Source organism: Oryctolagus cuniculus, chromosome X, assembly GCF_051225735.1.
Source record: "Oryctolagus cuniculus isolate XC-2025 breed Fujian yellow rabbit chromosome X, ASM5122573v1, whole genome shotgun sequence".
Taxonomy (NCBI): Eukaryota; Metazoa; Chordata; class Mammalia; order Lagomorpha; family Leporidae; genus Oryctolagus; species Oryctolagus cuniculus.
Genome location: NC_142888.1, coordinates 113582339 through 113597123, shown reverse-complemented (window position 1 = coordinate 113597123; position 14785 = coordinate 113582339). Strand labels below are relative to the sequence as shown.

Here is a 14785-nt window from a genome sequence, read left to right as displayed (position 1 = left end):
TCTGTACCAAGCACTTGACCTAACAGAAACAAATGAATCCCCACAACAGCCTTGCTAGGTAAGAAGCATCATGTCCATTCTTACAGAGAAACTGCGGTACAGAGGCCAAGGGCCTTGTTTGTCCAGTGTCCCGCTCTTCAGTGGCAGAGCCCAAATTCAAACCCAGATGCATCTGACTCCAAACTGTGCTTTTGTTCAGACTGGTTAATATCTCATAAACCGGGGAGGGGATGCTTATTGAGTGAGTACTGTATACCAGGCATTTTACATTACCTGTTTTAATTCTCCTGGAAACATTGAACTTGACAGTAATGTGCTCATCTTACATGAGGGCAAGCAGGGCCCAAGGTTACCTTGGGAGAGCAGGAAGAGAGTCTTGGAAGTCACTCCGCCCCCCCCCCCGCCCCGGAGGGCTGCCTGAAAAGACATCAACCTGCAAGGCCCATGGGAAAAACAGGTCTGCTGAGCGGCTTAGTGGTGGTGTGGAAAGAACATGAGAGCTACAAAATTTGCTCCGCTTCTGTAACTGCACCCTACTCAGTGTCTTTGAGCAGCTTGAAGGAGGGAGACAGGCCCCCCAGAGCCCTGCATGTTAGCGCCTCCTAGTCTCTGGTGCTCTCATGGCACCCTTAGGCCTTCTAGAATATAATGTGAAACCCAGTGTGTCCTGTGATCTCTAAGGTTCCTTCCAGCCTTCCCCTTCTCTCATACAAATGTTCATTTGTTTCCATAGCATTTCTTAGAAGTGAATTCAAAGATAAAGCTTCTTTCATGACTGAACCTTGGTCTTGGAATAATCAGAACTGTAACCAAAATGTCTTTTGTTTTTCCAGACCATCCAAAAAAAGAGCATCCACACATAGAGCAAAAACCGGGAAAGCACATGAAACCAACACCACCTCCAGATCCACTCCATGCCTCAAACCCAACCAAGAACTGGGCTGCAGCACTGTTGTTGACCTAAGTCACAATACCAAATCACCTGTCACAAATATCCCTCCTAAGAGCCGCAAACAAAATGCAATGGGTTCCACAACACCTGCCCAAAGACGTGAAGCACCTTCTGATGAGAAGAAAGAAAGCAAACCTGATTCTTCAGGTCATTCTGGTAAGGCTTCCTCCCACCTTCACTTTGATTGAAGGGCAATTGACCTTGAACCCTCCCTTCCTACAGTCTGTTCCGAGGACAGCCTTTGCACCATGTAACTTCGGAGCAGAGGGGGAAAGCAGTGGCAGATGTATAGGGGTGATGTAAGAGTCTCATTAAGTTAGTTTTGCTCATGTTTATGTCCTGCATTTCCTGTCAGCCATAAAAAGTTCTTTTCAAGACCCAGATTCCCTGAGCTCCTGCTCTGCCGGCTGCTTGCCCAGCACACAGATATTCTTGCAGAGCACAGGGATTAGAGTGGTGTTTGGAATTGTTCTTTCAACTTGGGTTTCCAAAAACCAAAAGGCTTTCATTTTTCTTTCCTTGAGAACCTCTCTTTGAAACTAAGAGAGGTACCTAATGCCCATTTCGGAGTTGAGGAAGAGGGAGACATTTGTCAGGAAGGTGGCCTAGGGTCTCAGGCCCACCCTGAAAGGAGGCCAGGGTCATGAGACTATGGGTATGTTCTCTACTAATCTTCTTTCTTTTCTTTTCCTTTCTCATCAGATGTGTAAGCTTCGCTGGACCTGGGAAGTGAATCTTCCACCTCTCTTAGCTCAACTCCCAAGCCTGTTTCCCCAAATTTCTCTGCTCAGGAGTTAAATCTGGCAAAGCAAATGAACATTAAAAAAAAAAAATCCAAAGGTTGCATTGATATATAACTCCAAAGATATTCCTATCATCTCTTGTGTATAAGCAAGAGTCTTAAGGAAAGTGTTGTCTTTATTTTCATTGAAAAATCACCAGTGCCTTTCATTCTTGTATTTGCTTACCAGCACATGTGCTGGCATGAATGTATCTCAAAGCTGCTTGCATAAAGTGGTAACTGCCAACTTTCTACAGAATCTTCCTGAAGGAAGGATTCTCTTTGAGTATATATTGGAAATCATAACATAATATTTCTTCTGTATAATAGTGACATTAATTTTAACAACTAAAAGCTCAATCTGATCTGGTAGAAAACATAATGGATTATGTGGAATGACTCAGGATTGCTCCCAAGAGCCATGCCAGATTTCTAATATACAAATGTCAAAGATTACAAAATAGCACCAAACATATTTTACCATGATATATGTATGTTTCTAACTCTGTCATTGTTGGTGCCAGGCATTGATGCCCCCAGAGGCCAGGAGCGCTAAGAAAGCAGAGTCTTGGAACAGTCAACATCTCTCCTGTTCTTGTCAGTATTTCTTTTTGCAGTACCTAATGGAGTATCTCTGCCAAAATGTGTGTTACTTAGATAGCAGACAGCTTTGCTGTTGTCTGTGGAGCATGTTTAACTCTTCTAAATGTTCAATTTTGCAATCTTCTGTGTGTAGTCACAAGTTGTGTCCTTCATTATCTTCTCAGGCTTATCTGTAACCAAAATAGACTTGCCTTTCTCTGGGCACTGGCTGAAGGTGAGTCCAGGTGTGGTGCTATTCCCCAGTACCTGTGATAAGGACACAGATGTCCACATACATAGGTACCCACATGTAGACACACATGCACACACACACGCACGATATATATAATTCCGTAAAAATGTGGATGCACATTAATTGTCCTAATGCATTTTTGGTGTTGAATTTTGAAGAGTTTGGATCAGGCCAGTGTTCCTTTTGGCCACCAGTTTTAAATTAGTAAAGGAGAGAATTGTTCTTGGTGATTCCCTTCTTTCTGACTCAGAGAATTGTATCTTTGTTACAGGTAGAGCAAGGTGTCTTAGCTCTAAAAACTGTTTCATGTACTAGCTCTTGTTCAAATGGAGGGCAGAAACAATCATACTAACAAATGAGTTTCTGATATTTTTCTATACAAATCTTACATATTGGAATACTTGGTTACAGCTCCCTATTAATTTGTGCTATATGAAATAAACTTTGCAGATAAAAGCAAGTTTTCATGATTAATAGCAAAAAAAATGTATTGGTGATATCAGGGTAACACCTATGGTTAAGCAAGCTCTGAACACAAGCAACCAGCAGGCTCAGTAAATAATCATCAGATGCTCTGAGTCCCCTCTTTCTCAAGCTGGTGAGTTGGCAGTTCTACTCCTGGCACACTAGATGTGTTTTCTGTTAATCCTGGTTACTCTTACTTGTGATGTTTCTGACTGATTGTTAAAGGCTGTCATTAAAGTATCTTTGTTGTGGAAAATGTCAGCTAGTCTAAAAGGCACCACTTTGGCCATTTTAAAGTACAGTCCACAAGATTGAGTAACCATCCCCATTGTCTGGTTCCATAGCATTATCATCACACTGAAAAGAAACCCAGTCCCCCAGCCCCTAACCTTTTAAAAATTTATTTATTATTTTTTACTATTTAAGAGTCAGAGGCAGAGATAGCCCTTATCCATGCACTAGTTCATTCAAGAGAGATCTCCCATCTACTGGGTTATTCCCCAAATGCCTGCAACAGCTTGGACTAAACTAGGCCAAAACTAGGACTCAGGAACGCCGTCTAGCAGCACCCACTCACTTGAGCCATCACTGTTGCCTCCCAGAGTCTGCATTGGTGGGAAGCTGGAGTCAGGAGGCAGAGCTGGGAATCAAACCCAGGCGCTCCAATGTGGGACATGCGGAATGGGTGCTACCATTCTCATAAGCACGAGACCCCAAAGATTCAAGTGAAATTAAGACCTGGCTGTGTCAAAAACCATGCTTTTATGATTGGAAACTAGGAGCTGGCATTGTGGTTCAGTGGGTTGAGCCTCAGCCCACGATGCCAGCATCCCATATGGGTGCTGCTTTGAGTCCTGACAGCTCCAGTTCCCATTCAGCTCCTTAATGCACCTGGGGAAGCAGCAGAAGATGGTCAAGTTGTTTGGGACCCTGCCAGGCACGTGGGAGACCCAGACAAGATTTCCAGGCCCCTGGCTTCAGCCTGGCCTCGCCCATGCCATTGTGGCCTTTTAGGGAGTGAACCAGCAGATAGAAGACCTCTCTCTCTCTCTAATTCTGCCTTTCAAATAAATGGATAAACCTCTTTTTAAAAAAAAAGATTGGAAACTAAACATTTATAGGCCGATGACTGTGTGTTTTTTTTTTTTCATGAAGAGATGTGCGTATAAAAGAACACACTAATTGCCTGAGCACACAAAGACTTCAAAAGCAAGTACCAGGGCAAGTGTTGTGGCACAGTGGGTTAAACCACTGATGGCATCCTCTATGAGTGCTGTTTGAGTCCTAGCTGTGCCATTTATTTTTTTTTCTTCTTCTTTTAAAAGATCTCTTTTTTTAAAAAAGATTTATTTATTTATTTGAAAGAGTTACACATAGAGAAAAGGAGAGGCAGAGAGAGAGAGAGAGAGAGAGAGAGAGAGAGAGGTCTTCCATCTGCTGGTTCACTTCCCAATTGGCCACAATGGCCGGAGCTGTGCCAATCCAAAGCCGGAGGCCAAGAGCTTCTTCTGGGTCTCCCACATGGGTGCAGGGACCCAAGTACTTGAACCATCTTCTACTGCTTTCCCAGGCCACAGCAGAGAGCTGGTTCGGAAGTGGAGTAGCTGGGTCTTGAACCGTCACCCATATGGGATGCCAGCACTTCAGGTGGCAGCTTTACCCACTACACCACAGTGCCAGCCCCAAAATATCTCTTTTTTTTAAAAAAAAAAAAGATCTATTTATTCTAAAGGCAGAGTACAGAGAGAGAGAGAAGGAGAGACACAGAGAGGGAAATCTCCCATCCACTGGTTCACTTCCCAAATGGCCACAACAGCATGGGCTGGGCCAGGCCAAAGCCAGGAGACAGCAGATTCATCCAGGTCTCCCATGTGGGTTCAGGGGCCCAAGCACATGAGTCATCTTCTTCCATTTTCCCTGGCACATTAGCAGCGAGCAGTTTCGGAAGTGGAGCAGCCAGGACTCGATCCAGTGCTCACATGGGATGCCACCTTTGCAGGCAGTGGCTTAAGCCATTTGCACCACAGTGTCAGCCCCAGCTGCTCTGTTGCTGATTCAGCTTCCTACTAATGTGCCTTGGAAAGCAGCAGAGGCTCCCCTGCCACCCATATAGGAGATCTAGATGGAGTTCCTGCCTCCTGGGTACAGCTTGACCCAGCCATGTCCTTTACAGCCATTTGGGTGGTGAACTAGCAGATGGAAGATCAATCTCTCTTCCACCCTCTTCTCCTTCTCCATCTGTCACTCTTTCAAATAAATATTTTTTTTTTCAGAAGCAACACAAGTTTTCAAAGGGCTAGGGGAGGAGCAGACATTTAGCCTAGCAGTTAACCGACATCAGATGACTGGGTTCAATTCCCACCTCCAGTATCTGACTCTAGCTTCTCACCAGGAGGTAACAGTGATGGTTCAAGTGATTAGATTCCTGCCACCCACTGAGCATTCCAAAGTATTCCATATACTCTGGACATATTCTGTTCGTGTTAGTCATACCAACTCCTATGCCTCATCTCCAGAAAGTCTTCACTACCAAGGCTAGCACCAGGTGCTGTGGTTCCATCTACTGGAACTGTTACAGCAGGAGGTTCCTGTTTACAACTCCAAGGTGACGGACACTGACCTAGCCTTCCCCTTCTCCCGGGACATGCTGGTCCCCTCATGTCTCCCTTCCTCTTTGGATAGCCTTTCAGTGTTCTCTCCCCTGAGGCACAGATCCTTGGCCACTACCAGTAGCTACTGCAGATTATCATGTTGCCTATGACTATGTCATCAGGGACACTGAGTTAACAGTGCTAGGAAGCTGTTAACAGCTTCAACCACTAGAAACCACAATGCAGTGGGGAGTGCCATGAAAATGCTAGACAGGATCCTGAAGATTTGAATCCTAAACAAGATGGCTGCTAGCTTGCTATGCATGACTTTGCAAGTCTCCCCTCTCTGAGCCCTGCTCCTATCTGGCAAGTGTGGGGCTGTACTACAGCCTCCACGGGCCCTATCAGTTCCGCAATGGCACTGCAGTCTGCACTCACATTGTGGCTGCAGCCAGAAGATTAGGAGGCATGAAACAGCAGGCAGTGTTGTGGTCAATTCCCTATGTCACTGCCCAGCAGCCTCATTACCTTCTGTCTCCCTCCCCAGGCAGTCTAGTTAGTTTTCCAAGTGGACCCTAGCCACTCATCTAATTCCAGCTCGTGCAACAGTTGTTCAAATCGTAGTTAGGTTCCCACCTGTGATAGGCCAGGCACTTTAGAGGCATCATTCTATGGGTGTTGGTTTCTCCCTAGAACACTGTGATTTATGAAGACTGGCATCAGCTCTAGGCCACACAACTGGAGAGAGTCAGAGCTGGAATTCAGACCCAAGCCTGGCCCTTCAACCTGATTCCCCACTCTGCTTGGGGAGTGGAAATAGTGTCCAGTGGCTGGTCGAGTAGGCCTGAGACACTGGAGCAGTGTCATTGGTGCTGGGGCTAAAACCACTGTTGAGCACTTGTACTGGGTGCCAGCTACCCTACTAAGCACTTAGATGATCATGGCATCTGTGTGTGGGTCTACAAGGCAGGAACTTCAAGTCTCATAGGTGAAGAACCAAGCGCAAAGAGGCTACAGTAACTTGCCCACCCTCTCTTACTAGCATAGCCAGTGCAGCCAGGATTTGAGCCCCAGGCAGTCTTGTTCCAGAACCCCCTCTGTTGAGCCAAAGTCATTATGTTCTTGAGATCCTGGTCTCTGTCCTTACGAGGGAGAAAATGTCTGCTGACAATTTGCTAACTAGAAATGCTCCTGCATTCCCCTGAGCCTTATGGCTGGCCCTCTTAAAACCATGTATTCAATAAACACAAGTGCTTCCTAAACACCGAGCTCTTATGTGGTATTTTCCTCACAGTGATGCACTCCTTCTATGACAACACAGTGTCACAAGGGGTGGGCTGGAGGTGTGCCAGGGAGTGATGTCAAGCAAGCTCTCTCAACTCTCATTCTCATCTGAAATACAGGGACAGCAGTGCCAGCATTGGCTGTGAAGATGAGAACTAGTGTGTGTGAGACGCAAAGGCAGGCATCAGGGTGCGAGTATGGAGCCAGAGGTGGGACGGGGACTTGGAGGCAGGTAGTGCAGCTTTCCCTCAGCACAGCTCTGGCCAGCAGCTCGGGTTTTGCAGGCCAAATGGGATAAAAGGGCCAAGAGGTAACGGGCATGATGTGGGAATAGAACGGTTGAAGGGCTAGAGCACAGGACCTAGGGAGATGAGGAGCGATGAGGAGGGATGCGAGGGTGGGAAGAGGCTGAGAAAGAATTCCAGCACTCAGCAGCTGGAGGTCACAGAAGTCTTGCTGTGGGAGGGAGGAGTCCGAGCTCTGGGAAGGGAAGACCTGTCTGTAAGCTGACAAGGCCCAGGGCTTGGCCAAAGTGTTGTGAGCAGAGATGGAGGGCCCAGGGAGCAGCTGGGCCAGGTGCTGAGGGCCTCCTCATCCCAGGCCTGAGCCCTCTTGGCACCTCTCCTTGCTGTGGTCTCAGGAACACAGAGGGAAGCTGCTCTCAACTCCCTAATTCACCTCTGTGGTCCCTGGGCCTCAGATAGCTAGATCCACTTTCTTCATTGGTTTAAGGCTTTTCAGGCTAATTCCTCCAGGGAAACACACAAGAGGATGATCCACAATCTGAAATACCCCCGCTCCCATTTCTTGCCAAGAAGCTGTGAATTAATTCTTAGCTGGCTAATGTTAGCTCCAAAGGGGTCCTGCGCTTTGCTCTCATTACCCTGTGCATGGGGCCCATCAAAGCCAACATCCCCTCCTCCCTCCCATGCCTTTAGCTGAAAGGCATCGGCGGAAGCCTTACAGAGCCTCCAGTGAAAGGAGAGTTTGCCAGTCTCCTATCACACTGGGCTCCCTGTGCCATCCAGAAATGACCACATGAGTGTGACTGAGGTGGGTGACCCCCGCTCATGAGCCTCAGAGGTTAAACATTGCTGCTGGTGTGGGGCCTTGAGCTAGAAGCAGTGGCAGCTGGGGAGCCACGATGCCAGGCCAGCCTCCCCCTCCACCTGTGCCACCCCAGCCCTCAGCCCTAATTGAAGGGCAAGGGCACAAATGGGTAGTCTCCCCACAAGTTCCCCCACAAGGAGGAACACGGGCCTGCTCAAGGCCACGCGATGGCAGTTGAAGGTATGGCCGTGTTCGGCGTGGATCCTGCACACTCCAGAGGGCGACTTCTCTTCCAAGGAGAGGAGATTCCCTCCCTGCTCTCCGGCAGCCCGGCCAGGAAAGTTCATGCTTTTTTTGTAAGGGGGCGTGAAAATCTGGGAGATGGAGGTGGGTTCAGAGTACTTTCAGGGTCTTGTTTTTTCCCATTGGATCACAGCAATGTTCCAGTTGTGTTCGGTTGATTAGCCCTATGCTGCATGCAATGGCACTGAGGCTAGAAGATCCTCGTGAACTATGGAGAAGTGGCATTGTGGTGTGTGGGTCAAAAGCCTCACCTTTAGCCATTGCCCTGGACGGGAATAAAGGACAGGAGGCGAGTTAGTCATATGCTGCTTTATTTGTCAGGATACACGGAAAACATTAGATGATAACAGCCAATGACAGAATGGCGCGATGAGGCATCAGCTTCTCTACACACTCCTACGAGAATGTGAATATGCATTGTCGTTACATGTTTATTTCTGATATTGTCTCATTACACTATGTAAGATAGAATGTGGAATACAGTAAGGAGGCGTTCCTGCATTCAGGGAAGTGGTAGGTGGAAATCCGGTTCCGCCCGTGAGGACGCTGGCCTCTCCACTCCCCCAGAGATCCAGCTAAGCTCTTGAGGAAAAGTCCTAGGAATCACAAAAGCAGGGACTTTGCAGTCCTCTTTAACACACGGACAAAGAGCAGACAACTACTATGTTACAAGGGAATCAAACGCATCACATCCATATTACATCCATGTTGACATCAGTTGTGGCGCCTGCTCAGCTACCCCGCCTGCGCCACCTTGGCGCTTACTTCTGTAGGGTGAATGTCAAAGCTGCAGGAGCGCGTGAGGGGGCTAAGATATTTTTCATGCAACTTTTCAAACCCATACTCTAGTTTGCTATCCATTAAAACGAAAAAAAAAAATTAGTTAAAAAAAATGAAAAGGGCAGCAGGGTTAGTATCGTTAAGCTTCCAGAAGTATTCAGCGTCACGGCGCTGCTCTGAAACAGGCTCGTTTTCTCAGATCTGCCTGCACCTCCCAAATCACCTGCACATCCCAGGCTTTAAAGTAGGAACGCTCAGCAAACATTGCCCCCGCGGGCCAATCAAAGGTTAGTGTAGGGGGAAACGGTCAGTTGGGAATTACAGCTAAGTTCAATTGTTAAATGCTCTGGAAATTCATATTCGTCATCTGAAAGCACAAAAGAACAGAAAGGGAGGTAAGAGTTTTGCTGAGGAAGTGAAACCATGCATTTCCGCTAGTTCTCTTTCTGCTCCCGTCAGAGGGTGAGCAGTGAGTTGGAGCAGCTGCTGCAACTCTGCCATGTCAGGTCGCATGACTACCGGGGTGCCCGGCTGAGCCCGGACAGGCATCTCCGCAGGGGCTTTAGCGCGTATGCTTCTTGCTTACATCACTAAGCGGCTAAATGGTTATTAGCACTGTTCTGCTCTATGATAAACATGCAGAAGAGTCAATCTAGCTAACGTGTTTTCTAATGGCAGCTGGCGCGAAATGAACTTTGCTGCACCGTTTGCTTCTTGCTAAATCCTAGTGTGATCACGATGTGCCTTTATTGGAGAAACACTACTGTAAAATGGCAGAAAAGACAGAAGGAGCAACTTCAAACAGGTGGAAGGCCACTCTTTCCCTATTGATGGTGTAGGGCAGAGTGCAAGGACACAAAGAACATGATTCAACTTCCATTTTACAGCACAGGAGCCCCTGGCAAGTTACAGCTTTTTGGCACAGTCGGGGCAGTACACTTGCTCCTGGTGAAAGACAAAGCGCTTGTTGGCCAGATTCACGGAGCATTTTTTGCAGTGGAAGCAGTAGTCGTGCCAGGATTGTCCTTCATAGGCCACCACACTGGCGCCTTTACCAAACCCTGTGGAAAAACAAAAGAGAACAAGAGAGACAGCTGCATGAATCAAGGTGAGGAAGCCGCGACTGCGAGAGATAAAAGGACGACTTGCCCCCGTCGCAGAGCCGCAAGCACACAGAGCCAGTGTCTGCCCAGCTCCCAGCAACCGCCCCCCCAACTCCACCGCGCACTGTCCCCCATGCCGCTACACCGCCGCTGTCCCCCGCGCCGCCACTGTCCCCCATGCCGCCGCCGCAACCCTGCTACGGCTCCCCAGGACCTGAGAAGATGCCGGAGCTCAGCCAAAGGCTTCCCTGATTTAAAAAACCCACGTTCCCACGCCACCACTATCGCCCTAAGTCGCGCACGGACCTCCCAGCATAACCAGTTTCTTTGATTTAGGTCAGGGCCATGGCATCAAAGTGGCCACCAGGAGGCAAACTTGGGCTGTTTGTAGGGTGTGCACTTACCGGGCCTCGAGGAGCTGCTAAGCTTCGATTTTTTCTATAAAGAACCACCACCCACGAGGGACAAGTCCTCTCTCCACCCGGATGCCTGCCCCGGAGGTTGGCGCTGGGAAACAGGGTGAGAGGCAAGCGTTTCCCGTGGCACACTGGGGGCTTCCTAGCTTTAGAGACTGGGTGGCTCACTCTTGACACAGTCCTTTTCCCTGAGGATGGCAAAAGTCTTCTCAAATGTACATTTCAAGGCTCCCCGGGGGAGATGGGAACATTGGAGGCAGGGGAAAGGGCCCAGGGCACGTGGATCGCGGCCGCGAGATGAGGAATGAAGTGATTAGCTTTGTTTCTGATCGCAAAAACAAAAAAAATTAAAAAAAAAACCCTGCCAACAGGCACCCCTGAGCTAGCCCTTCAGCTACGGGGTGTTAGAATCCCAGGTTATGGCTCCCCAGCCTGGCCCTCCCCCTCCCCCCTCCTCCAACCCTTCCTCCTCCCCTTCTCTCCCCCCACTCCCTCTCCTCAAAAATCTCCTCCCCCTGAACCCACCCCTCTGAATCCTCCACTCCCAACCAGCAATCCTCCCCATCCCACCTCCAGTCTTTCCCCACCCCCACCCCCACCCCCACACAGTGCACTGCCTGCCTGTGGCCCGATGGGTCTCAGGCTTGTGAATTCGCGGCCTTGTTAGTTAGTCAGCAGTAGTTGGGAAGTGTTCTGTATTGCGAAGGCTAACTTGGCTTGATGGGAGATCCAAACTATTTGGGGGCCTTTGGGACCACAATGACAGGGGGAGAAGGGCATTCTGTGGGGCCTTTGTGGATGAAACCGACGACATAGGAAAATGAGAGATGGTTACCATGCGCAAAACCTAGCCTGGCAGACTTAGCAAGGACTCTTTAAGCCTACCAGTGATGGGGTTCTTGCATCCAGCACACTTCTTGGCCACAAAGTTCTTGTAGCAATCCACGCAGTAATACTGGTCCTCCACAGCGGTGAAACGCTGCCCAGCCAGCTTCTTAGAGCAGGTAACACACACAAAGCAATCGGCATGCCAGGGCTGATCCTGGTAAGTGATTCCTCCAGATGTGATGGCCTAGACCAGGGAGTGTAGCACCGGATTCAGATTCAACAACCTTTCTGTTGAATGCCTACTATGTGCCAGGCACTGTGCTGGGCGCTTTGGTAGACAGTATCTCATTTAATCGCCACAACAGCCATGGGAGGCGGGGGCTATTATTATCCCCGAGTTACAGATGAAGACACTGAGGCCTGCAGGAGAGCCCCTTTGCGAGGTCACACAGCAACTGAGCAGTAGAGGCAAGCCTCTGGAGCCAGGTTGTGTGGCTCAGAGTTCTGTGCAAACCGCCCGCGCCAGCTCAGTGAGGGTGCACCCTCACAGCCCGACTGGGCCATGACACTTTGTAATCCCTACAGTCTCCTCATCTGTGAAACGAGACTAATAATAATTCCTACGTCACAGGGCTGTCGTGAGGATGGAATGGGATAGTGTGTGTGCAAGTGCTCTGCAAACTGTCAGACACTTCTCGAAACAAGTCAGCAAAGAACTCCCTGGAAAACGTACCTTGTTGCACTTCACGCAATGCTTCGCAAACTTGGTCTCGTGGCAAGTCACGCAGTAGAAGTCCTCCCCTTTAGGGAAGAAGCTTCCAGTCCCGATGACTTGCTTGCAGTTGCTGCAGGTGAAGCAGTCCTTGTGCCAGATGGTCCCCTTGTACTCCACGTTTTGATCTCCTGCAGGGGGAAACAACCAGATAGCCCCACTGACAGGCTCTGCAGGGGGCTGCATCCACTCAGCTCCCCCTCCCCCAGCCCTCCAGAGGTGAGGGGATGCAGGCCCTGCAATCAGTGGCCTCCTGCCCCCCAAGTCACCTACCCAGGTGCTACTTGCGCTACTGCCAACCCAGGATTCTGTCGTGGGCGGGGCCCCCCACAGTGTTTTAGGACAAGATGGCTGACTCCCAGTTCCCCCACCTCTACAACCCTGTGTGGATGCAGAGACTCCACGGGGAGCTGCCTGACCCACAATCACGTCCTGACCAAGCCGCATGCTCTGATCCCTTTCTACACCCAAATGAGAAAGCGCTACCTACTTTTCACTTCCTTCTCTTGCCACAGGCTGTTCTCGCCAGTGTTCTTAGTCTCCGAGTGTGTGCGTGTGTGCGAGCATATATGTGTACGCATACATATGGGCATGTATATGTGTACATATATATGCTAGAACCTCAAAGCAGCTCACAGCAAACGTTAGCCCCACTGTGACAAGCCATCCTGCATCACGTCTGCCCGCAGGGCCTCCTCCCTGGCAGCCCGGAGTGGAACGGGAACAGTACCTGCCACGATGGCCTTGAAACAGCCCTTGCACTTGGGGGAGTCCTCACGAGTGGCGCACTTGTTGCAGTAAATCTTGTTGTCCTTGGCCACAAAGGTCTCACTAGCCAAGGAGCGAAGGCACTTGGCACAGCGGAAGCAGGTGTCGTGCCAGTATCGGTTCTTATAGTGCACCTCCTGGAAACCAAGAGGAACAGGCAGACCACTGAGAGCATGGCCAGGGTCCCTGGCAGTGGCTGAATGCCTCGGGGCTGACTCCTGAGATCACACAATCCTTTATAACTGGGAGTAGCCGGAGGTGGCTGCTCTACGTTCTAGTCCCAGCACCCCGCACCCCCACCCCGCAGAACAGCACACAAAGGCTTGAGCAATGGAAAGGGGCTGCCACAAGGCCTCAAGATGGCTGCAGTGACAAGAACTAATGACAGGCAGCTGCTGTCCTACTTGCACGGAAAGCCCAGCCTGTCCTGACTGCATGTGAGGACAACTGTTACCTTGGAGTCCGCACCAATGGGCTTGCGGCATTCTGCACAGGTGTTGGCACAGAACTTGTCAAAGCACTTCAGGCAGCAGTGGTGGCCATCCTTCTGCACGTACTTCTTCCCCTGCAAAGGGTCCCTGCAGTAGTGGCAGTCAAACTTCTCAGCCATGGTGCCTACCTTGTAGCTCGAGGGACCTGTGGGAGCAAGTGAGCAGAACAAATGACCTCCAGAAATGCTGGGGCACTCTGCCGCCTGGATTCCCAGAGGCAGCTGGGCAATGCTGTGTGTGAGGTCAACAAGTCCATGGGGTATGGGGACCAGGGCCCACTTCCCCCTGGAGCCCAGCTGGCCACCAGGTGCTAAGGCAACAGTCACTTCCTTATGACTCGTGAGAAGGAAAGTGCCTCCAAAGTCCAGTTCCCCAAGGCCCAGAGGCCAATGGCTAGTAACTCCCTGGGGAGACAGCAGAAATCCCTGCTTGGATCTACCACTGTGCTATTTCACAAGGCGGCACAGAGGGTTACAAAGAGATTAGCTCTTGGGCCGGTGCCGCGGCTCACTAGGCTAATCCTCCGCCTAGCGGCGCCGGCACACCGGGTTCTAGTCCCGGTCGGGGCGCCGGATTCTGTCCCGGTTGCCCCTCTTCCAGGCCAGCCCTCTGCTGTGGCCAGGGAGTGCAGTGGAGGATGGCCCAGGTGCTTGGGCCCTGCACCCCATGGGAGACCAGGAAAAGCACCTGGCTCCTGGCTCCTGCCATCGGATCAGCGCGGTGCGCCGGCCGCAGCGCGCCAGCCGCGGCGGCCATTGGAGGGTGAACCAACGGCAAAGGAAGACCTTTCTCTCTGTCTCTCTCTCTCACTGTCCACTCTGCCTGTCAAAAAACAAACAAACAAAAAACAAACAAAAAAAAAAAAACAAAGAGATTAGCTCTTGGTGTTGGCTGGACCATGGAACCAACGGACACAGATTCTGGGAGGTGCAGTTGCCGTGAGCAGCGACATGAACGAGTGGAGTGTGATGGAGCAGGCCAGAAGGGAATAATTCAGTTTCCACAGAGGAAGGGCACTGGGCAGAGGTCAAAATGGCAGTGGGAAAGCGAGCCAGGCATGCCGTCCACACCAAGCAGCTCCCCAGCATACATACTCCAGTGCTGGCAGCCTGGAAGAGGAGGCAGACACTGTGATGGCTGCCCACCATGATCCCGTGTGTGTGTGTGTGTGTGTGTGTGTGTGTGTAATGTTGGGGGAGGATTGTTAACTTCTAATGGCTTCCCTTTTCTGCTATCTACAAAAGTCTAGTCATCCAAACAAAAACTTACAGCTGAGTGTACTGTGCCAGGCACACAGGCAATCCTAATTTGTAAAGATGTTTGAATTCACTTAAAATCTGGCAGAAAAGTCTTTAATTCCAGAATA

General features: G+C 49.9%; 2 protein-coding genes across 6 annotated transcripts in view; one reads left to right on the top strand and one right to left on the bottom strand.

Annotated features, from left to right (window-relative positions):
• Positions 1–3024, top strand: part of MAP7D3 (MAP7 domain containing 3) — a 35060-nt gene extending 32036 nt beyond the window's left edge. The window contains exons 16-17 of the mRNA XM_051827582.3: positions 834–1108; positions 1655–3024. Coding sequence (XP_051683542.3) covers positions 834–1108; positions 1655–1662 — 283 coding nt within the window. The 3' untranslated portion in view covers positions 1663–3024. The remainder of the gene's footprint in view (positions 1–833; positions 1109–1654) is intronic.
• A 5531-nt stretch (positions 3025–8555) lies between these two features.
• FHL1 (four and a half LIM domains 1) overlaps positions 8556–14785 on the bottom strand; it is a 70454-nt gene continuing 64224 nt past the window's right edge. For 3 of the 5 annotated variants that reach the window (XM_070066940.2, XM_070066936.2, XM_002720323.6), the window contains 5 exons: positions 13383–13564; positions 12891–13065; positions 12122–12291; positions 11446–11632; positions 8556–10102 (listed from right to left, as the gene is read on the bottom strand). In XM_070066940.2, coding sequence (XP_069923041.1) covers positions 9948–10102; positions 11446–11632; positions 12122–12291; positions 12891–13065; positions 13383–13538 — 843 coding nt within the window. In that variant the 5' untranslated portion in view covers positions 13539–13564 and the 3' untranslated portion in view covers positions 8556–9947. Of the gene's footprint in view, positions 10103–10548; positions 10749–11445; positions 11633–12121; positions 12292–12890; positions 13066–13382; positions 13565–14785 lie in introns of all 5 variants that reach the window. The other 2 variants (XM_051827585.3, XM_008273253.5) reach the window with 1 other exon arrangement.